Source organism: Microcaecilia unicolor, chromosome 4, assembly GCF_901765095.1.
Source record: "Microcaecilia unicolor chromosome 4, aMicUni1.1, whole genome shotgun sequence".
Classification (NCBI taxonomy): domain Eukaryota; kingdom Metazoa; phylum Chordata; class Amphibia; order Gymnophiona; family Siphonopidae; genus Microcaecilia; species Microcaecilia unicolor.
The window spans coordinates 332,669,953-332,691,932 of record NC_044034.1 but is presented as its reverse complement, the minus strand read 5'-3'; the positions used below and the strand labels follow the sequence as shown (position 1 = coordinate 332,691,932).

At 47.3% G+C, this 21,980-nt stretch overlaps 1 protein-coding gene across 3 annotated transcripts in view; it reads right to left on the bottom strand.

The window, feature by feature from the left end:
* Positions 1-1,075: 1,075 nt before the first annotated feature.
* PIWIL2 (piwi like RNA-mediated gene silencing 2) overlaps positions 1,076-21,980 on the bottom strand; it is a 349,150-nt gene continuing 328,245 nt past the window's right edge. For 2 of the 3 annotated variants that reach the window (XM_030202014.1, XM_030202015.1), the window contains exons 21-22: positions 17,998-18,103; positions 16,935-17,020 (exon numbers count right to left, since the gene is read on the bottom strand). In XM_030202014.1, coding sequence (XP_030057874.1) covers positions 18,036-18,103 — 68 coding nt within the window. In that variant the 3' untranslated portion in view covers positions 16,935-17,020; positions 17,998-18,035. Of the gene's footprint in view, positions 2,421-14,942; positions 15,051-16,766; positions 17,021-17,997; positions 18,104-21,980 lie in introns of those variants that run through there. The other variant, XM_030202016.1, reaches the window with a different exon arrangement.

Genomic DNA, 21,980 nt, shown 5'->3' with positions numbered 1-21,980 from the left:
CCAGTACTGTTTTTGTACTGGTTCTCTTATTGTTTTGTCAGGACATTCATTTATGGTTGTGACCTCTCAAATTCATCATCTTAGCCCAGGACTCTACAGTGAGGTGTCCCTCAAGGTTAAATTCTATCCCTATTCCTGTTCCATTTGTTTCTAAGTACTTTAGCTACTATCATTCAAACCTTCACTAGTTCTGCATATTTTTACACTGATGATATTCTCTTACTTTACTTCACTGACTCGGATACCCCCTTGATTACATTCCCTACAAGCCTGCCTAAATGCAGTCATAAATTGGCTTTCTGATCATCCTTTGATCTTAAACAAAGAAAAAACAGACACCTGTTGGATCATAGGTCACCCTTCCCAATCATCTTATGTCTTTCACTGCCTAGGCATGGACTATCAACTTACACATACCATGGCCATTCAATAAAAAACTAAACTTTCTCAAGCAGCAAAATTTGACATTCATTTTCTAACACAGGGGCTGTCAGTCAGGGTGTTCCTATGACAGAGCCTCAACACGGCTGCTACTTCCAGCAAATAAACAAGCCAGGCCCACTGCACTCAAGGAGCTTTCCTTTTCCTTTCTAAATTTAAGCTTTTAAGAATAAATAAAACGAGCCAATAACCTGTTTTATAATAATTTTTATTAATAGGGCTCTCTTCTCATCATAAAAACACCACACAATACAGTAATTTGTATGTTATACAGCACCTTTTATCTAAACAGCATAGCAATGTGCGTGCCACGTCTAGGGTGGAAAGTCTGGCTCATCATTTCCAAAGGAGGGCATCAAGAAGGATATGTATAAGTGTTACCCTATTATGCAGTGAGGGAATGTACCAAAATATTGCTATTTTTCTGAAAAGATTGGATACAGATAGATTTTTTTTTCCACTGAAGGCTGTGAACTTGGATATCATCTTGACACAAACATTAAGTAAGCTCTATACTGCAGAGGAAGGTACACAAACCTGTTTTAAAAGGCATCATGAGACAGAACCTCATCCCCTCCACCCCCTTACCCCCCCCCCCCCTCAAATTACTTATGTTACAAAGTATTCTCATCACATCTATAAACAGAATCCTCCATCACCATTTTTTAAAACAAGTTTTGGGATACCTAGTTGGCGTAATCAGGTGACTTTTTGCTATTTTTTGCAAGTTTTCCATATTACCTGGCACCACCTGCCTGGTCACCACAGTGCTGTAGCAATGCAGGAAGGAGCAGAATTTAACCAACTATAAAACTGTCCATGAAGTGATCAAACATCATTTTTTGTACTTCAATAGCTGCACAGTGTTGAGCCCAGACCTAAAAAAAAAATGTGTGCTCCTGCATGACTTCCAAAACTGGAAGAGAAAACACCCTCCACATGGCAATCAAGGGGTACTGGCCAAACAAAGCTATCTGATAGCACCATGAGGAGAGATGGCTGCCCATCCTGCTCTGTAAACAAGTGACTGATGAGCTCCAACATCAGCTCTAAAAAAACAAATGGAAATGTGAGATGTGTGAAGAGGCCTGCTCCCACTGCCAAACTTACAGTACAGCTTCTGCTAAACAACTTTTACTGAACTGGGACATAAACCAAATATTAAACATACAGAGAGATGATCTGGGAGCAGAAGGGCTGCTGGACTGAGAGCAAGTCTAATTTTGTTTTGTATGAAAACATTTATGGTATCAGTAATTGCAGAAAAAAAATAAATACAATGAGTTAAGAACTCTTGAACTTAAAACATGTCTCAACTACTGGAAAGAATAAAAACTAAATACAAATTCCAAAGAGCATGAGCTAAAATACCTCACAAAAGCTAAAGAACAGACAGTCCTGCACGATTTCTTTATTCTTCTAAATGCCACATGGTATACCGAGATAAGGAGATGCACAAAGCCTAACAAAATGAGGAAGCCAAATACACTACAGATAAATTAAAACAAAAGCTTGTAAAAGAATTGAGTGATATGCAGGAACACCTTCCTCTGCCCAAAACTATCACAGAAGAGTTCTTCACACAGCTGGATGGCAAGAGCTTCTCTTACAGCTGGATGGTGGACTCACAGGAAGAACAACTTCTCACACAGCTAGATGGCGGGCACACAGGAAAAATGAGTTCCTCACACAGCTGGATGGCGGGCACACAGGAAAAATGAGTTCCTCACACAGCTGCATGGCGGGCACACAGGAAAAAGAGCTCCTCACAGCTGGATGGCAGGCACACAGGAAAAACAGCTCCTCACACAGCTCAATGGGCTCACAGGAAAAAGAGCTTCTCACACAGCTGGATGGCAGGCTCATGGTGCAAAACCTGCCCTGAGAGGAATGCCAGTTTGTGGGCATACTTGCAGGGGGCTGGCACACGTATAGTACCAGACCAATTCCAGTACATGTGGCAAAGCTTGAATGTCAGCCTGGAAACAAGAGGAGGAGAAAAAAAAACCAAAGAATCATTAGTATGAAAGAGGTGACAGATACCAAAACAGAGCTAACAAACATCAGCATGCAAGTGGTGACAGAAAGTGAGGTGAGCCTGGAAATGAGTATTTGAGGAGTGACAGGAACTGGAAAACAAACAGCCATGTGGAGGAAAGAAGCAGAGAGATTGGGAGAGCAGAGCTGACAACCAGTGGGTATTTGTTCAAGTGGAGATACACTTGTGCATGTGTGTGGTGAAAGGAAGCAAGAGCAGCAGCCACTAGAAGGGCAACTGTATAACAGAGCGCCCACATTTACCTGTCCCTTGGATGTGCAAATGTACAGAAAATTAGCACTTATGTATGTAATTGCCCTAAGCACTATTCTGTAAGGGTGCAGTGAAGTGCTATAGCATGCAACTGCAAGGGAGGCCTGCAAGGGGACAAAGTGTGGGTGATGCTCCAACCTGAGCATCCTTGCTGCATTTGGATGTTTATGGCTGGTGTAACTGCGAGACCCTAAATGTAAGGTGTGCCAATGTCGGGATACACTGGTTGGTATTCTATAACCAAATCTGGGCACTCAGATGCCGTTATACAGTAGAATAAGGCTCTCACCATGCAGCACTGGGGCGCCTAAAAGATGTCTACTTGAATTGCCCCCTAACCTCCAGATTCTATATACGGCACGGCAAGTTGCGTGCGTTAACTGGGCATGTGCTCAATTAATTTGTGCACCTTGAGCAACGAGCCAAACAGCAGTGATAACTGGCTAATAACAACCATCATCACTAATTGGTAATAATTGGAATTTACGTGTGCACCTTTTTAGGCGTATTCTAAAGAGAGACACATGTAAATTCTAACACATGTAGCTGAAAAGGGGGTGTGTGGAGTGTGGTTGTGTCAGGGGTGTTCATCAAATCTGTGCGCGTGGTTATAGAATTCAGGAGAACTACACCTAATTTAGGCACAAGTATTTATGTAAGGTTTTTCAGTGGCGTAAATCTAGGCACATTCCCCCGCCCTATGTGCTATTCTATAAACCACGCCTAACTTTAGGCTAAAGATAAAGATAAACTGGTCTTATATCCTGCTAACACCTCAAAGCAAATCACAAGAGACCAGAAACAAGCTTCTGGGAATAAGAACTAATCAATATTACAGTATAATCATGAAGTAGAGTGCAAGAAAAATTTTGAAACAAAAAAGTTTTAACCCTTTTCCTAAAAACACAATATGACTGGGAAGAATAAAAAATATCAGCAAACTGTTTCCAGTATCTAGCTGCCTGAAACGCCAATGTTAGTTCAAGTAAATGCAGTCTCTTCTTTCCCTTAACTGAGGGAAAGGAGAAAATAACATCATCCTTTCGTCTTGCCCTCTGAGTGGCAGGGAATTGGAAATGATCATAGAAATAGTTTGGTGCTAACTCATGCATAACTTTAAAAAGAAAACAAGCCAACTTGAAAATAACTCTTGTCTCAATGGGCAACCAGTGCAATTTAACAAAACTGAGAGAAATATTGCTGAATTTAGTTAAACCAAAAATCAAGCAAGCTCCAGTGTTTTGTATAGTCTGAATTTTCCTAAGACCCTATATGCTGCATTACAATAGTCTAGCTGTGATAGTATCAGCAATTGTACTATTAGCCAAAATGCTTGTCTAGAAAAGTATCCTCTAACACTTCTCAGTTTCCATAGTGTTCTGAAACATTTTGATATGACTGCTGATACTTGGTTTTCCAGAGATAGATGTTTATCAAGGATAATTCCCATTATTTTAGTTGTGCTTCGATTTGATATATTTGTTGATTGATTGTGAAGCTTTGGTAAGAGGTGGGACTGTGTGGACTAGATAGAACCAGAAATTTGGTTCTGTCTCTATTTAGCTTAAATTTGAAGATTGTGGCCCAAATTTCCAGAAGGTCCAGGCCCAGATATACAGCTTTGAGGGGCAAGTGAAGTTGAAACTTATAAACAGGACAAGATAGGTAGGACAAAGTAATTGGGAAGACTCACTGGCAGGTATCACATCATGTGATTTGTTTTGATGACGGTATGGATAGTGATGCTCCTCGAGAGGACCATAGAGGCCTCAAAGGTACTCTGGCCCATTCTGTCTGAACACAAGAACATAAAAACTGACATACTAGGTCAGAACAGAGGTCTACTGAGCCCATAACCTGCTTCCAACAGTGGCCATAAGTCCCTGGCAGAATCCTAAGTAGCAGCTAGGTTCCATGCTACTGACCCTTGAAAATAGGAGTTTTAAATGTGGACCTGTAATAAAGCGAATGCTACATACCTGTAGAAGTTATTCTCCGAGGACAGCAGGCTGATTGTTCTTACTGATGGGTGACGTCCACGGCAGCCCCTCCAATCGGAAACTTCACTAGCAAAGGCCTTTGTTAGTCCTCGCGCGCCCATGCGCACCGCGCATGAGCGGCCGTCTTCCCGCCCGAACCGGCTCGTGTTCGTCAGTCCCATATGTAGCAAGACAAAGACAAGGGAAGACACAACTCCAAAGGGGAGGCGGGCGGGTTTGTGAGAACAATCAGCCTGCTGTCCTCGGAGAATACCTTCTACAGGTATGTAGCATTCGCTTTCTCCGAGGACAAGCAGGCTGCTTGTTCTCACTGATGGGGTATCCCTAGCCCCCAGGCTCACTCAAAACAACAACCATGGTCAATTGGGCCTCGCAACGGCGAGGACATTACTGAGATTGACCTAAAAAATTTACCAACTAACTGAGAGTGCAGCCTGGAACAGAACAAACAGGGCCCTCGGGGGTGGAGTTGGATCCTAAAGCCCGAACAGGTTGTGAAGCATGACTGCCCGAACCGACTGTCGTGTCGGGTATCCTGCTGCAGGCAGTAATGAGATGTGAATGTGTGGACAGATGACCACGTCGCAGCTTTGCAAATCTCTTCAATGGAGGCTGACTTCAAGTGGGCTACCGACGCAGCCATGGCTCTAACATTATGAGCCGTGACATGACCCTCAAGAGCCAGCCCAGCCTGGGCGTAAGTGAAGGAAATGCAATCTGCTAGCCAATTGGATATGGTGCGTTTTCCCACAGCAACAAACAATTGGGCGGACTGTCTGTTGGGCTGTGTCCGCTCCAGATAGAAGGCCAATGCTCTCTTGCAGTCCAATGTGTGCAGCTGACGTTCAGCAGGGCAGGAATGCGGACGGGGAAAGAATGTTGGCAAGACAATTGACTGGTTCAGATGGAACTCCGACACAACCTTTGGCAAGAACTTAGGGTGAGTGCGGAGGACTACTCTGTTACGATGAAATTTGGTGTAAGGGGCCTGGGCTACCAGGGCCTGAAGCTCACTGACTCTATGAGCTGAAGTAACTGCCACCAAGAAAATGACCTTCCAGGTCAAGTACTTCAGATGGCAGGAATTCAGTGGCTGAAAAGGAGGTTTCATCAGCTGGGTGAGAACGACATTGAGATCCCATGACACTGTAGGAGGCTTGACAGGGGGCTTTGACAAAAGCAAACCTCTCATGAAGCGAACAACTAAAGGCTGTCCTGAGATCGGCTTACCTTCCACACGGTAATGGTATGCACTGATTGCACTAAGGTGAACCCTTACAGAGTTGGTCTTGAGACCAGACAGACAAGTGCAGAAGGTATTCAAGCAGGGTCTGTGTAGGACAAGAGTGAGGATCTAGGGCCTTGCTGTCACACCAGACGGCAAACCTCCTCCACAGAAAGAAGTAACTCCTTTTAGTGGAATCTTTCCTGGAAGCAAGCAAGATGCGGGAGACACCCTCTGACAGACCCAAAGAGGCAAAGTCTACGCTCTCAACTCCAGGCCGTGAGAGCCAGGGACCGGAGGTTGGGATGCAGAAGCGCCCCTTCGTCCTGTGTGATGAGGGTCGGAAAACACTCCAATCTCCACGGTTCTTCGGAGGACAACTCCAGAAGAAGAGGGAACCAGATCTGACGCGGCCAAAAAGGAGCAATCAGAATCATGGTGCCTCGGTCTTGCTTGAGTTTCAACAAAGTCTTCCCCACCAGAGGTATGGGAGGATAAGCATACAGCAGACCCTCCCCCCAGTCCAGGAGGAAGGCATCCGATGCCAGTCTGCCGTGGGCCTGAAGCCTGGAACAGAACTGAGGGACTTTGTGGTTGGCTTGAGATGCGAAGAGATCTACCAAGGGGGTGCCCCACGCTTGGAAGATCTGGCGCACCACTCGGGAATTGAGCAACCACTCGTGAGGTTGCATAATCCTGCTCAACCTGTCGGCCAGACTGTTGTTTACGCCTGCCAGATATGTGGCTTGGAGCACCATGCCATGACGGCGAGCCCAGAGCCACATGCTGACGGCTTCCTGACACAGGGGGCGAGATCCGGTGCCCCCCTGCTTGTTGACGTAATACATGGCAACCTGGTTGTCTGTCTGAATTTGGATAATTTGGTGGGACAGCCGATCTCTGAAAGCCTTCAGAGCGTTCCAGATCGCTCGTAACTCCAGAAGATTGATCTGCAGATCGCGTTCCTGGAGGGACCAGCTTCCCTGGGTGTGAAGGCCATCGACATGAGCTCCCCATCCCAGGAGAGACGCATCCGTGGTCAGCACCTTTTGTGGCTGAGGAATTTGGAAAGGACGTCCCAGAGTCAAATTGGACCAGATTGTCCACCAATACAGGGATTCGAGAAAACTCGTGGACAGGTGGATCACGTCTTCTAGATCCCCAGCAGCCTGAAACCACTGGGAAGCTAGGGTCCATTGAGCAGATCTCATGTGAAGGCGGGCCATGGGAGTCACATGAACTGTGGAGGCCATGTGGCCCAGCAATCTCAACATCTGCCGAGCTGTGATCTGCTGGGACGCTCGCACCCGCGAGACGAGGGACAACAAGTTGTTGGCTCTCGTCTCTGGAAGATAGGCGCGAGCCGTCCGAGAATCCAGCAGAGCTCCTATGAATTCGAGTTTCTGCACTGGGAGAAGATGGGACTTTGGATAATTTATCACAAACCCCAGTAGCTCCAGGAGGCGAATAGTCATCTGCGTGGACTGCAGGGCTCCTGCCTCGGATGTGTTCTTCACCAGCCAATCGTCGAGATATGGGAACACGTGTACCCCCAGTCTGCGAAGTGCCGCTGCTACTACAGCCAAGCACTTCGTGAACACTCTGGGCGCAGAGGCGAGCCCAAAGGGTAGCACACAATACTGGAAGTGACGTGTGCCCAGCTGAAATCGCAGATACTGTCTGTGAGCTGGCAGTATCGGGATGTGCGTGTAGGCGTCCTTCAAGTCCAGAGAGCATAGCCAATCGTTTTGCTGAATCATGGGTAGAAGGGTGCCCAGGGAAAGCATCCTGAACTTTTCTTTGACCAGATATTTGTTCAGGGCTCTTAGGTCTAGGATGGGACGCATCCCCCCTGTTTTCTTTTCCACAAGGAAGTACCTGGAATAGAATCCCAGCCCTTCTTGCCCGGATGGCACGGGCTCGACCGCATTGGCGCTGAGAAGGGCGGAGAGTTCCTCTGCAAGTACCTGCTTGTGCTGGAAGCTGTAAGATTGAGCTCCCGGTGGAGAATTTGGAGGTTTTGAGGCCAAATTGAGGGTGTATCCTTGCCAGACTAGTTGGAGAACCCACTGATCGGAGGTTATGAGAGGCCACCTTTGGTGAAAAGCTTTCAACCTCCCCCCGACTGGTAGGTCGCCCGGCACTGATACTTGGATGTCGGCTATGCTCTGCTGGAGCCAGTCAAAAGCTCGTCCCTTGCTTTTGCTGGGGAGCCGATGGGCCTTGCTGAGGCGCACGCTGCTGACGAGAGAGCGAGCGCGCTGGGGCTTAGCCTGGGCCGCAGGCTGTCGAGAAGGAGGATTGTACCTACGCTTGCCAGAAGAGTAGGGAACAGTCTTCCTTCCCCCGAAAAATCTTCAACCTGTAGAGGTAGATGCTGAAGGCTGCCGGCGGGAGAACTTGTCGAATGCGGTGTCCCGCTGGTGGAGCTGCTCTATCACCTGCTCGACCTTCTCTCCAAAAATATTATTTGCACGGCAAGGCGAGTCCGCAATCCGCTGCTGGATTCTATTCTCCAGGTCGGAGGCACGCAGCCATGAGAGTCTGCGCATCACCACACCTTGGGCAGCGGCCCTGGACGCAACATCAAAGGTGTCATACACCCCTCTGGCCAGGAATTTTCTGCACGCCTTCAGCTGCCTGACCACCTCCTGAAAAGGCTTGGCTTGCTCAGGGGGGAGCTTGTCCACCAAGCCCGCCAACTGCCGCACATTGTTCCGCATGTGGATGCTCGTGTAGAGCTGGTACGACTGAATTTTGGCCACGAGCATTGAAGAATGGTAGGCCTTCCTCCCAAAGGAGTCTAAGGTTCTAGAGTCTTTGCCTGGGGGCGCCGGAGCATGCTCACTAGAACTCTTAGCCTTCTTTAGGGCCAAATCCACAACTCCAGAGTTGTGAGGCAACTGAGTGCGCATCAGCTCTGGGTCCCCATGGATCCGGTACTGGGACTCGATCGTCTTCGGAATGTGGGGGTTAGTTAGAGGCTTGGTCCAGTTCGCCAGCAATGTCTTTTTGAGGACATGGTGCATGGGTACTGTGGACGCATCCTTAGGTGGAGAAGGATAGTCCAGGAGCTCAAACATTTCAGCCCTGGGCTCGTCCTCCACAACCACCGGGAAGGGGATGGCCGTAGACATCTCCCGGACAAAGGAAGCGAAAGACAGACTCTCGGGAGGAGAAAGCTGTCTTTCAGGAGAGGGAGTGGAATCGGAAGGAAGACCCTCAGACTCCTCGTCAGAGAAATATCTGATGTCTTCTTCCTCTTCCCACGAGGCCTCACCCTCGGTGTCAGACACAAGTTCACGGACCTGTGTCTGCAACCGTGCCCGACTCGACTCTGTGGAGCCACGTCCACGATGGGAGCGTCGAGAGGTAGACTCTCTCGCCCGCATCGGCGAAGCTCCCTCCGCCGACGTAGTCGGGGAGCCTTCCTGGGAGGCGACCGCAGAAGGCCTCACCTCGGGCATGGGACCAGCCGGCGCCTCGCTCGTCGGTACCGGTGGCGCAAGCACTCCCGGTACCGGAGGGGTAGGGCGCAACAGCTCCCCCAGGATCTCTGGGAGAACGGCCCGGAGGCTCTCGTGCAGAGCGGCTGTGGAGAAAGACATCGATGTCGATGCAGGAGTCGATGTCAAAACCTGTTCCGGGCGTGGAGGCTATTCCGGGCTGTCCAGAGTGTAGCGCATCGACACCTCCTGAACAGAGGGTGAGCGGTCCTCTCGGTGCCGATGCCTACTGGGTGCCGACTCCCTCGGCGACCCAGAGCTCTCGGTGCCGACACGGGAAGGAGACCGGTGACGATGCTTCTTTGATTTCTTGGAGCGAAGCATGTCACCGGAGCTTCCCGGCACCGACGAGGAGGACGTCGAATCCAGCCGTCGCTTCCTCGGGGCCGAGGCCGAAGGAGGTCGGTCTCGGGGGGGGCTGTACCGCGGGAGCCCTCAGGGCAGGAGGAGACCCACCCGAAGGCTCACCGCCACCAGCAGGGGAATGGACAGCCCTCACCTGCGCTCCAGACGAAGCACCACCGTCCGACGACATCAGCAAAAGAGGAGGTCTCGATGTCACCAACGCCGACGCAGCCCTCCGATGTCGCCCTGATGCAGAGTGTCGATGCCTCGATACACTTGATGCGGTCAGGGGCGAAGATGAAGGTCCGGGCGCTGACGTCGATGCACTGGATCCTCCCGGTGCCGATGCCGACGAAGAGCCCGAGAACAAAACGTTCCACTGGGCCAATCTCGCTACCTGAGTCCGCTTTTGTAAAAGGGAACACAGACTACAGGCCTGCGGGCGGTGCCCAGCCCCCAAGCACTGAAGACACGACGCGTGCCTATCAGTGAGCGAGATGACCCGGGCGCACTGGGTGCACTTCTTGAAGCCGCTGGGAGACTTCGATGTCATGGGCGGAAAAATCACGCCGGCGAGATCAAAAGTCGAAATGGCGGAAAAGGCACCACAAAAACAAGGGGAAGAAAACTTCGACCCGAGGCCTAAAAGCGGCCTACCCAGACGACGAAAGAAAACTTACCGGGGCGAAAAACTGGAAATATCGGAAGGAAAAAGACCAAAGAGTCTCCTTCCACACAGGGTTTTTTTTTTTTTTTTTTAAATACGAAGTAAGAACGACGCGCGAGGTCGACTTTCCAGGGCGCGACACGGCGAAAACACGACCGTACCGAGCGCGGACAAAAGAAAACTGACGAACACGAGCCGGTTCGGGCGGAAAGACGGCCGCGCATGCGCGGTGCGCATGGGCGCGCGAGGACTAGCAAAGGCCTTTGCTAGTGAAGTTTCCGATTGGAGGGGCTGCCGTGGACGTCACCCATCAGTGAGAACAAGCAGCCTGCTTGTCCTCGGAGAACATAAGAATAGCCATACTGGGTCAGACCAATGCTCCATCTAGCCCAGTATCCTGCTTCCAACAGTGGCCAATCCAAGTCACAAGTACCTGGCAGAAACCCAATTAGTAGCTACCAATCCTGGGGCAACCAGTGGCTTCCCCCATATCCATCTCAATAACGGCCTATGGTCTTTTCCTCCAGGAATTGTCCAAACCTTTTTAAAAGCCAGATACGCTAACTACTGTTACCATATACTCAGGCAGCGAGTTCCAGAGCTTAACTATTTTTTTGAGGAAAAAAATATTTCCTCCTATATGTTTTAAAAGTATTTCCATGTAATTTCATTGAGTGTCCTCTGGTCTTTGTACTTTTTGAAAAAGTGAAAAATCAATTCATGTCTACCCGTTCCACACCACTTAGGATTTTAAAGACCTCAATCATATCCTCCCTCAGCCGTCTCTTTTCCAAGCTGAAGAGCCCTATCCTCTTTAGCTTTCTCTCACACAGGAGTTGCATCCCCTTTATCATTTTAGTTGCTCTTCTTTGAACCTTTTCTAATTCTGCTATATCTTTTTTGAGATACGGCGACCAGAACTGAACGCAATACTCAGGGTGAGGTTGCACCATGGAGCGATAAAGAGGCACTGTCTTATTTTGCATCCCTTTCCTAATAATTCCTAGCATCCTGTTTGCTTTTTTTGGCTGCTGTTGCACACTGGACAGAATATTTCAGCATATTGTCTACAATGACACCTAGATCTTTTTCTTGAGTGCTGACTCCTAAGATGGACCCTTTCATCAGAAAACTATAATTCAGATTATTCTTCCCAATGTGAATCACTTTGCATGCTCAGTTTCACTTAAAGGAGCGTGCACAGGACGTCAGAAGGAAGAAAGCACAGTGCACAGGAGACCAGCGCCAAAGAAGGCTTCGGCAGGCGGGGGCTGGGGACCCCCACCAGCAAAGGTATTTGCTGCTGTGGGGTGCAGCGACGCGGTGGGGGGAGGTGAGACGGTGTGTGTGTGGGGCAGATTAAAATGTGCCTCCCCCACCTCAGGTTGTGGCCCCCTCCCACCGCGAGGTCTGGCTAAGTCCCTAGTTGTATCCATCAAGCAATATATTCAAATGTGGTTCATTATGACAAGTCAGCAAATGAAGAGCTAATTAAAGAGCCCAGTTTTACTTCTGGTTCAGGAAAAAGGTCAGTGTCCTGCAGTTAGTAAGGGCCATTTTGTGAGTCGAATGGAACTTGAAATAAAGTAAGTTTATATTCTCTTGTGACCATTTGAAGAATATCTATTGAAGACATTTATAGATTGTTATACTCATTTAGATGAGTGGAGCACTTAGACCCCCTGATGAAAATTGACTGAAGAAGTGAAACGGAGAGCCCCGTTGGGTACGAGAGAGCTAAGTGTCTCTTTGCTTAATTGCTAACTGGAAAAACACATAGTGCACAATATATATACAAATACATGATAAAAACAAAATTTTCCTTGGAGGTTTTTGAGACCAATGATAAGAATGGAGTCCAATATGAGCTGGCACTAAAGATATTATACTTGCTGCTAAGCTAGGACTTTTGAGGTCTTTTCCCTCAATTAAGTATGAATGTAATGTTGAAGAGTATTAGGAATATAGAAACATAACATTAATATAAAAGAGATCTAACTGATATACAAGAGATCTGAAAATAGAAGATATTATTCAGCTTGTTGATGAATTATATAAACATTTGGTTTTGCTGAAGCTGATTCTGAATATATATTTTGTACTGAACAGGAGGAAATTTGAGTGGGGTTGTTTTTACGCAATTAATTGTGCGATCAAAAATTCTAATTTTGATTAATCGTGGGGTTAACCTTTTTAATCGATGAACAGCCCTACACACAATATCAACTGGCTTACCTTTATCCACTTCTTTATTCTCACTCAACAGAAATAAGATTCTAAATAGCTTGATGTAAAGGAAAAGACTTTTGAGGGCTTATGAATTCCCTGAAAAACAGAAGCTCCCAGGCAGAAGAAGCTAATACCCAGAACTTCCAAAGATTTGGCAACAAATGATGGAAAATCTTCTCTGCATAAGAGCCAAACTACTATAGGACCTTCCCCTATATAAAAGGAATCTCACTATTTTCCTGAAGTTCAGGAATGGAAGGAGACCTAGCTTCCTGCAAACCTTCCTGGACAGAAAGGACAGCACAAATAGTAGACTGAGAATCACGGTAATCCACTATATCTAGGCTCTGCTCGGCAATAAAAGCCTCAGGGACTGAGATTAAAGTTGAAAGCAGCATCAGTCTGAGCACCCTAGGAATATTTCAACAAAAATGCTTTTATAATAGCAACACAAATTCTGGGGAGAAAAGAATTCTAGCTCCCAGAGAATCAGCTTCTACAGCATTTTTATGAAGCTGACAAAAACTTATTTTGAGAAATAAGGATTTTAAATGGCTGTGATCCCTTTTGGCAGGCAAAGCGTGGCTGAAGGCTCAGCCATATCTAAAATGGTTGCTCCCCTCAAACTTACTATGAGAACCATAGGACTTAGACGCTGTAGAATTCATTTTCCTACTTTAAAATGACATTGCAGCCTGCCCATGGGCCGTTTCCACAGTCTACACTTTGAAAAAGTCCTGACCGACAAGTATAACAGCGCTTCAAGGATCTGAGTTGGGCCCCACACTGGCAGCAACATTTGGTACGTTCAGCAGTGGCCTCTATGCTTCAATACCCGAAGGTTACCTCAGGCACATAGGCTTCAAGACTACTCTAGCTCAGTGCTTTAGCCTGTGTGCTTCAGAAGAAGATCGACTCCCATGAATAACAGAGTCTGAAACCACAGCCGCTGAGAGGGGGACGGGGGGGCAAAATTCCCTGGGGCCAGGTGCAAGGGTCTCTCTCTCCTTCTCCTGATGGGACCCGGGTGATTGCATCCCAACATAAGTACATAAGTATTGCCATACTGGGAAAGACCAAAGGTCCATCAAGCCCAGCATCCAACAGTGGCCAATTCAGGTCACAGATACCTGGCAACATCCCAAAAATGTACAAAACATTTTATACTGCTTATCCCAGAAATAGTGTATTTTCCCCCAAGTCCATTTAATAACGGTCTATGGACTTTTCCTTTAGGAAGCCGTCCAAACCTTTTTTAACTCCGCTAAGCTAACCGCCTTTACCACATTCTCTGGCAACGAATTCCAGAGTTTAATTACACGTTGAGTGAAGAAAACTTTTCTCCGATTCGTTTTAAATTTACTACATTGTAGCTTCATCGCATGCCCCCTAGTCCTAGTATTTTTGGAACGCGTGAACAGACGCTTCACATCTACCTGTTCAACTCCACTCATTATTTTATAGACCTCTATCATATCTCCCCTCAGCCGCCTTTTCTCAACAGGAGCAGGAGAGAGAAAACTCCGGCACCGGGCCCCTCTTGCATTGCCTGCCTAGCATTTGCTGAGCCCTCAGGCTGCGCATGCTCTGTTTTGAGACTGAGCATGTGCGACCTGAGGAGAGCAGCCGCAGGGGCAGGCAATGCTGGGCAGAGGAAGGAGCCGCGCTGCCTGCATCTGGTGGGGCCAGCCAAGGTACTTCGGGCGGGTGGGAAGGGGGGCGGCGGCGGCGATGACGATTCTGCCCTGGGCCCGGCTCAGTCTCTCGGTGGCCCTATCTGAATCCTGAGCTCCCTTGGATAGGCAAGAAGAAAGAGCGCTCCTGAACTTAAACAGCAGCCATCTCTCACCTGAAGAATGATTCAAAATCTTTCAGACTAGAACAGAAAGGCTCAGGAAAAAGGAATAAGGTTAGGCAGCTTCAGGGGGAGGAGGAACTCACTCTTCTCAGTTTCCACCCCAGATCACGAGAACAACTGCAGTCCTTAAATATTTACACCTGGCTCAACTGTGGCACAGTTCTCTAATTGACCTAGAAGTTCTAGAGCAGGGGTGGACAACCCTCAGGCTTCGAGGGCTGCAACCCAGTCGGGTTTTCAGGTTTTCCCCAAGGAATATGCATGAGATATATCTGCATACAATGGAGGCAGTGCATGCTTCTGAATAGAGAAGTGCTCTGCTTCCCCTTTCCTATCTTGTGTGCGCTGATTGCTCCTTACCTCTGCATGTGGTCTGGACTCAGATTGGCCATGTTAAGCACACAGATGTAATGGGTAGGGATGCCACAGCCTTGTCTAACATGATGAGCCATCAGGAAAAAATCCACCCTAAAAATAAGATGCGGGCATGTTCAATTACAAAAGAAGCATAAAACTGATAGTCTTCTTAAATGTGCATGTTCCGTGCACTTTGTACATTTCCAATCCTGTGCACCCCATAAACAGCTGTACACTGTCCCTCTACGCCTTCATCCCTCAATACAGCTGTATTCCTTGCCAATAAGCTTACATATCCTAAAGCACTTCTACACTACTCCTCTAAGTAGTACACCCCAATGCAGCAGTATAGTGCCCACACAAACCTGTTATGTCTCAGGATGTAGCTGTATACCTCCCAAACAGAGAAGAGAAACCAAGAAAAAAAACCAAACAAATCCAAGGAGTTCCAGAATGTTATAAAAACGTCAGTTTATTCTGGCTTGGAGATAGAAATCTTCTGACAAGGTAAGGTTTGCAACTGGAGAAGCACAACTCAAAATGGCCATGTTTTGGCAGAGGTGCCTGCATCAGGAGTCCAATACACAAAAGTATTCTATCCTGTAAATTGTGCAGCTGTGTTCCAATTTTAATTGTGTTTGTGACAGCACAAGGTACTTCTGTGCACTGCACAACTGGTTTAATTGGTGATTCTTACATGATACAATCTCCTTACTGCTGCACAATTAAGAAAATACTTTCATGTACTGGACTCCCGATGCAGGTACCTCTGCCGAAACATGAATGTATCGAGTCGTACTTCTCATCACAAGCCTTACCTTGTCAGAGAATTCCTATCTCCAATCCAGAATAAACTGACATTTTTAAGACATTGCAAACTCCTTGGATTTGTTTATTCTTGGCTTCACTTCTTTGTTCGGTTATTTGTTATCTGTGAGGACTTTGCTCTCCTTGCTCTTTATGTGGCTGTATACCTCCCTGATGCAGCTGTATTTCTCTAAACAAGCCTTATGTTCTCCAGATGTAGCTGTGTGCCTACCACTCAACTCCGCAGTCCTTGTTATATGACCCCCTTGTAAACACATGCTTTGTGTGCAATTTGCAGAACAGTACTTAGCGAGCATAAAGCACTTACACGCATGAATGACCCCTAGTGGTAGTACTGCAATATTGGGATCTGCAGCACCACTTTGAACCCAATGCCAGAAGGGGAAAGAGTAATTGTAGATCGCTCCTGCTTGGCACTCCCTAGACCACTAGGGATTACTTAGGTATGCCCAGAGGGGTCTTATGGGGGTAGAGGGAAGATATGGATCTTTGCCTTCAGGGTGGTGTGGCACTTGGCACAATACATTGTATTTTTGTGTGGGGGTGCAGGGGTATCTTTAGAGGAGAGGCTGATCAGCTTCTGTATCTGTGTATTAGCCTCTTTATGATGCTCCCAGACAGGATGAATAATGCAGCTTGTAAGACTGATCACAAGCTGCGCTATTCATGTACCACAGGAGCCACTAATCTGTGGTACTGTAATACAGCAAGTTAGTAACTCCCGCGGTTTTGAATTAAAAATGCTACAATCCTGCATTCCTCTTGTGTGTACCTCGGCACAGCTGTAGTTCTCTTCCTCAAGCTTACATATCCTGTTAAGAGCAATATTTCACAACAAATTGGTGCACACTGGTACAGCTCTCTGCCTCTGCAGAAGTTCATGTCCTCCAGGTACTGCTATGCATTCTCTGCCCAATTCAATTCGCCAAACAGTCATTGCCGTCTTCCTTTTGTACATGCTCCTTCCCCTGTGAAAACTACACTGTTCTTAAAACTCACCATTCCTTGCTGGTGACTGTGTGGTCAAGCACTGTTCCTGGAGCGGGTGTGTCAAACTGTCCGGAAGCTGCTGAATACAGGTTGGTGCTGATCTTTTTCTGAACGACGAACACTACCATCTTGGGGTGGTAATTTGCAAAGGTTTCAAAGCATTTCTGCAGCTGTGGGATCTCATAATTTGCCACTGTATTCAACTGCCCGTCTGACACACCATCCCTGTATAACACGATCTTCTCAGGTAAGCAATGATTTACCTGAAAACAAAAAACAGTCCTAGTATCAACCAATGAATAGGCAGCACAGGCTTTGCAACAGCACCCTAAGATGACATCACATGTTAAATACAAAAAACAAATGCTCATCCTGACTTTGGGAACACTTTATATTCCATTGTTCTCTATCACCACCACTAATTGCAAATGCTCTGAACCAGGCCACACTGTGATAAAAGTCTACTGCATTTCTGTAAGAATAAAAGCAATGTGGTGATTGCTCATTTAGTCGGAAAGCCCTGAAAAGCAACTCATAGCAGGGGCATTGCTACGTGTGGGTTGGGCCCCTCCAACTGTATAGCGGGTGGGGATCCCCAAATTCCATTAGCTGAAGCAATCTGGAGCTCACCCTGAGTCAGCTGAAGCGCAGAATTATGTTGAGCTGCTGATGCTGGCCCTGAAAGCATGTTCAGTTTTCTGCAACAGGGCATGCTCGTGGTACTGGGCGTCAGAAGCTTAAAATACTGCTGTTGGCTGGCATGATTTAGCTGACATGGGGCAGACTCTAGATTGCTTCAAAAGGTAAATTTTGGTTGGGGAGGGAAGAAAGGGGAAGTCGAGGAAATGGGGAGCCTAGTGCCCACCCATGTTAACCATTGTCCCCTCAATTTTGGTTGGGGAGGGAAGAAAGGGGAAGTCGAGGAAATGGGGAGCCTAGTGCCCACCCATGTTAACCATTGTCCCCTCAACCCCCCCCCCCCCAAAAAAAAAGAAAAAAAATCAGTCCTGGCTACATTACCGACTCACAGAGGTATCAAGTGAATTCATTAAAAAAAGTATCATCTTAAATTTATTTGCTGATCTTAATTACATTTGCAGAAGTGGAACTAATCAAATAAGTCTAAATCTAAAAGAGACATGGATGTCTCTGCTCACACTCAGCAGTACAAAGCATACAGGTTTCCTCCACAAAGACACCCCTTTTATTCTAATGAGCTGGGCAATTGAGCTTTCCTCACCTCATAGAACTTTTTCAAGGCACCCACCAAGCAAAGCTTCAAGCTGTCCGCGATCTCCTGATGTGGCATTTGAAAGACGACTCGCGAATACCACCTAGTGAGGGTACTGATGGGAGACATACCAGTATAGCAGAAGAAGAAAATTAAACACAAAAGTAAGTCACAAATTAACACCTCAAGGTTTGTGGAAATTTCAAAAATACACCACTGACCTACACAAATAGCTTATGAATGAAACAAAATTTAATATTTAAAAGTGTGGAGGGCAACGTTAGAAAGGCTTTATATGTACAGAACTCATTTTTAATCATCGAGAGTGGGCTATGCAAAATTTGCTGCCATGTACCCATCAAAATGTACATGCAGTGAATGATCCTAAATATTCTTGTATATGTGGATAAGAAAGGCATTCCTGGGGACAGAGCTGGGTACGGTTTGGGGGTTTGTACTTCTATCTTGCAAAATGCAAAGTACGTGTGCATATTCCAGCAGACCTAAGTATTTATACCCATTTCAAAGCAGGCATAAATATACACTTTTGCATGTCATTGCCAGCAGCATATATAAGCAATAATTAAAGTGCTGGGACAGACTGAAGGTCCATCAAGCCCAGTGTCCTGTTTCCAGGTCACAAATATCTGGCATGATCCCAAAAATGTAAAATAGATTTCATACTGTGTACCCCTGGAATAAGAAGTGGTTTTTCCTAAGTTCACTATAATAGTTTATGAATTTTTCTTCTAGGAACTTGTCCAAACCTTGCTAAGCTAACTGCTTTTACCACATTCTCTGGCAACAAAGTCCAGTTAGATGTTGAGTGAAAAAATATTTTCTCCAATTTGTTTTAAATGTACTACTTAGTAGCTTCACTGCATGACCTTAGTCCTCATACGTTTGGAAAGAGTAGAAAAAAAATGATTCACATCCACCCATTCCACTACACTCATGCTTTTTATTTTTATTGAGTATTTTCTAAATCTTAAATACTATATAATGCAGCAACAAGCAAGCAAACCAAGTCCACATTAATAGGAAGAATAACAGAATAAAAAAAGGGAAAAAAAGTAATATACAAAATTACATTGTATTAATTAATACCTGACAAATCTAGACCCAAATTATCCATTACCCCCCCCCCCCCCCCACCCCATCTAAGGGAAAATTAGGTTCTTACCTTGATAATTTTCTTTCCTTTAGTCACAGCAGATGAATCCATTAACTGATGGGTTGTATCCGCCCTACCAGCAGATGGAGATAGAGAACACTGAAAGCACATTGTGTTCTAGGACGCCCAACCCCCCCCGCCTTCAGTATATGAAATTTCCAAAGCAGAGTGAATAAAAAAGGCAATATAACAAACTTTCCTCACAGAGAACAAACGCCCCAGAACCAGGGCAATAACCAAACAAAGGAGGGACGTTATCAACCTCCTGCAATAAAAACAGCATGTAGAAACTCTGATAGCTTGTCTTCAAGTACTCCTGATGAGGCACAATGTCTGTATGCAACATCTGTACAAAAATTAAAGTCAGTCAGGGAGGGATCATGGATTCATCTGCTTGACTAAAGGAAAGAAAATTATCAGGGTAAGAACCTAATTTTCCCTTCCTTGTCATGAACAGCAGATGAATCCATTAACTGATGGGATATACCAAAGCACTCCCTAAGTAGGGTGGGAACAGGCCACTCCGCGAGCAAGCACTTGCGCTCCAAAATGAGCATCCTGCCGCGCTGCCACATCCAGCCTGTAATGCCGCACGAAAGAGAGCTGAGAAGCCCAGGTAGCCGCGCGACAGATCTCCTGAAGAGAAAAAACACCCGTTTCAGCCCACGAAGAGGACATTGCCCTTGTAGCGTGCACTTTAAACGCTTCAGGCGGCGACCGCCCTGAAAGCAGATAAGCCGAAAAAATGAGTTCCTTAAGCCATCGGGCTACAGTGGCCTTAGACGCCGGAAACCCCCGTCGGGGACCTGCCAACAGAACAAATAAATGATCAGAATTCCTAAACTCATTTGACATATGCAGATACTGCCACAGAGCCCTGCGGACATCCAAAAGGCGCAATTGCCCAAAGGAGTCTGGAAACGCCTCCTTAGAGAAGGAAGGAAGAAAGATGGGCTGGTTGAGGTGAAAAGCTGAAACCACCTTAGGCAGAAAAGAAGGCACCGTAGGAACAGTTACCCCAGATTCTGAGAACTGCAGAAAAGGATCCCAACAAGAGCGAGCCTGAAGCTCAGACACTCTTCTAGCCGACGTCATTGCCACTAAAAAAACTGTCTTGAGAGTCACATCCATCTCAGAAGCCCGTTTAAGAGGCTCAAACGGTGATCGCTGGAGCACCTTCAACACAAGCCCCAGGTTCCAAGCCGGACAAGGCGACCGCAAAGAAGGACGGAGACGAAGCGCCCCTCTGAGAAAATGGATAATATCTGGATGAGCAGCAAGGGCCAATCCGGAGACTTTCCCCCGGAAGCAGGCCAATGCTGCCACTTGAACTCTAAGGGAATTGTAGGCCAGGCTCTTTTATAGCCCTCTTTTGTAGCCCGTCCTGCAAAAAGTCCAGCAACAGCGAGACTGTCGCCAGAGTCGGCATGATAGACTTTGGCGTACACCATGCCTCATAAGTGCTCCAGATCCGAGCATAAGTCGCAGAGGTAGATCGCGTGCAAGCCTGCAAGAGCGTGGCAATAACCTTATTAGAATAGCCCTTGTCCCTCAATTGCGCCCTCTCAAGAGCCAGGCCGTAAGACCAAAGCGGCAAGGATCTTCCATAGTCACCGGACCCTGAACTAACAGGTTCGGAACCCGAGGCAAAGGAAGAGGCGCGTCCATCAGCATCCGCCGGAGATCCGCGTACCACGGACGCCTTGGCCAATCCGGGCGATGAGAATCACCAATCCTCGGTGTAGACGAATCCAAAGTAGAACTCGCCCTATCAAGGGCCAAGGAGGGAATACATACAGGAGGGCCCGAGGGCCAAGGTTGAGCCACAGCATCCAACCCCGCCGAGTGAGGATCTCTCCTTCTGCTGAAAAAGTGAGGGACTCTGGCGTTTACGCTTGATGCCATGAGATCCAAGCCTGAAGTCCCCCATTTGGCACAAATCTGAAGAAAAACTGTCTGCCAGTTCCAATTCCGCTGGGTCGATTTGATGTTTACTGAGGAAATCGGCTTGCTATGTGACTGGCTATGTGAGCAGCTCTAGGTGGTGCTTGGCCCAGTCGCAGATCTGAGACGCCCCTGCAGCCAGGGCCCTGCACTGAGTGCCACCCTGGCGATTGATGTAGGCCACTGCTGTCGTGTTGTCCAACAGAACTTGGCCAGGAAGACCCTTCAGCGTCCTGTGGAAAGCCAGAAGAGCCTGAAATATCGCTCTCAGTTCCGAGCGATTGATGGATCATCCCGCTTTCGCGGTGGACCACAGACCCTGAGCATAGCGCCCCGGCAATGAGCTACCCAGCCCGAAAGGCTGGCATCCGTTATCACCAGATACCAAAAAGGAAGAGCCAGTGGCATCCCCTGCCGCAGCCTACTGTCGGAAAGCCACCAATCCATACTGTGCTGGGCCGCAGGAAGCCACCGTAGTATGCATTGGTATTCCTGGGAAATTGGAGACCATTGCTGAAGCAGAGCAAGCTGTAGCGGTCTCATGTGAGCTGTCGCCCAGGGAACCACCTCTATGGTGGCTGTCATCGATCCCAAGAGCTGAACAAAGTCCCAAGCTCGAGGGCGAGGCATCCGTAGAAGCAGGTGGACCTGATTCTGAAGTTTGAGCCGCCTGCTGTCGTGAAGAAGAACAAAACCCCGAAGCCGTGTCGAACCAGACCCCCAAATACTCGAGAGACTGAGAGGGGGTCAGGTGACTTTTGGGCATATTGACTACCCAGCCCAGAGTCTGAAGAACTGTAATAACTCTGGCTGTGGCAAGTCGACTCTCGTCTGCCGAATCCGCTCTGATGAGCCAGTCGTCAAGGGTAAACTC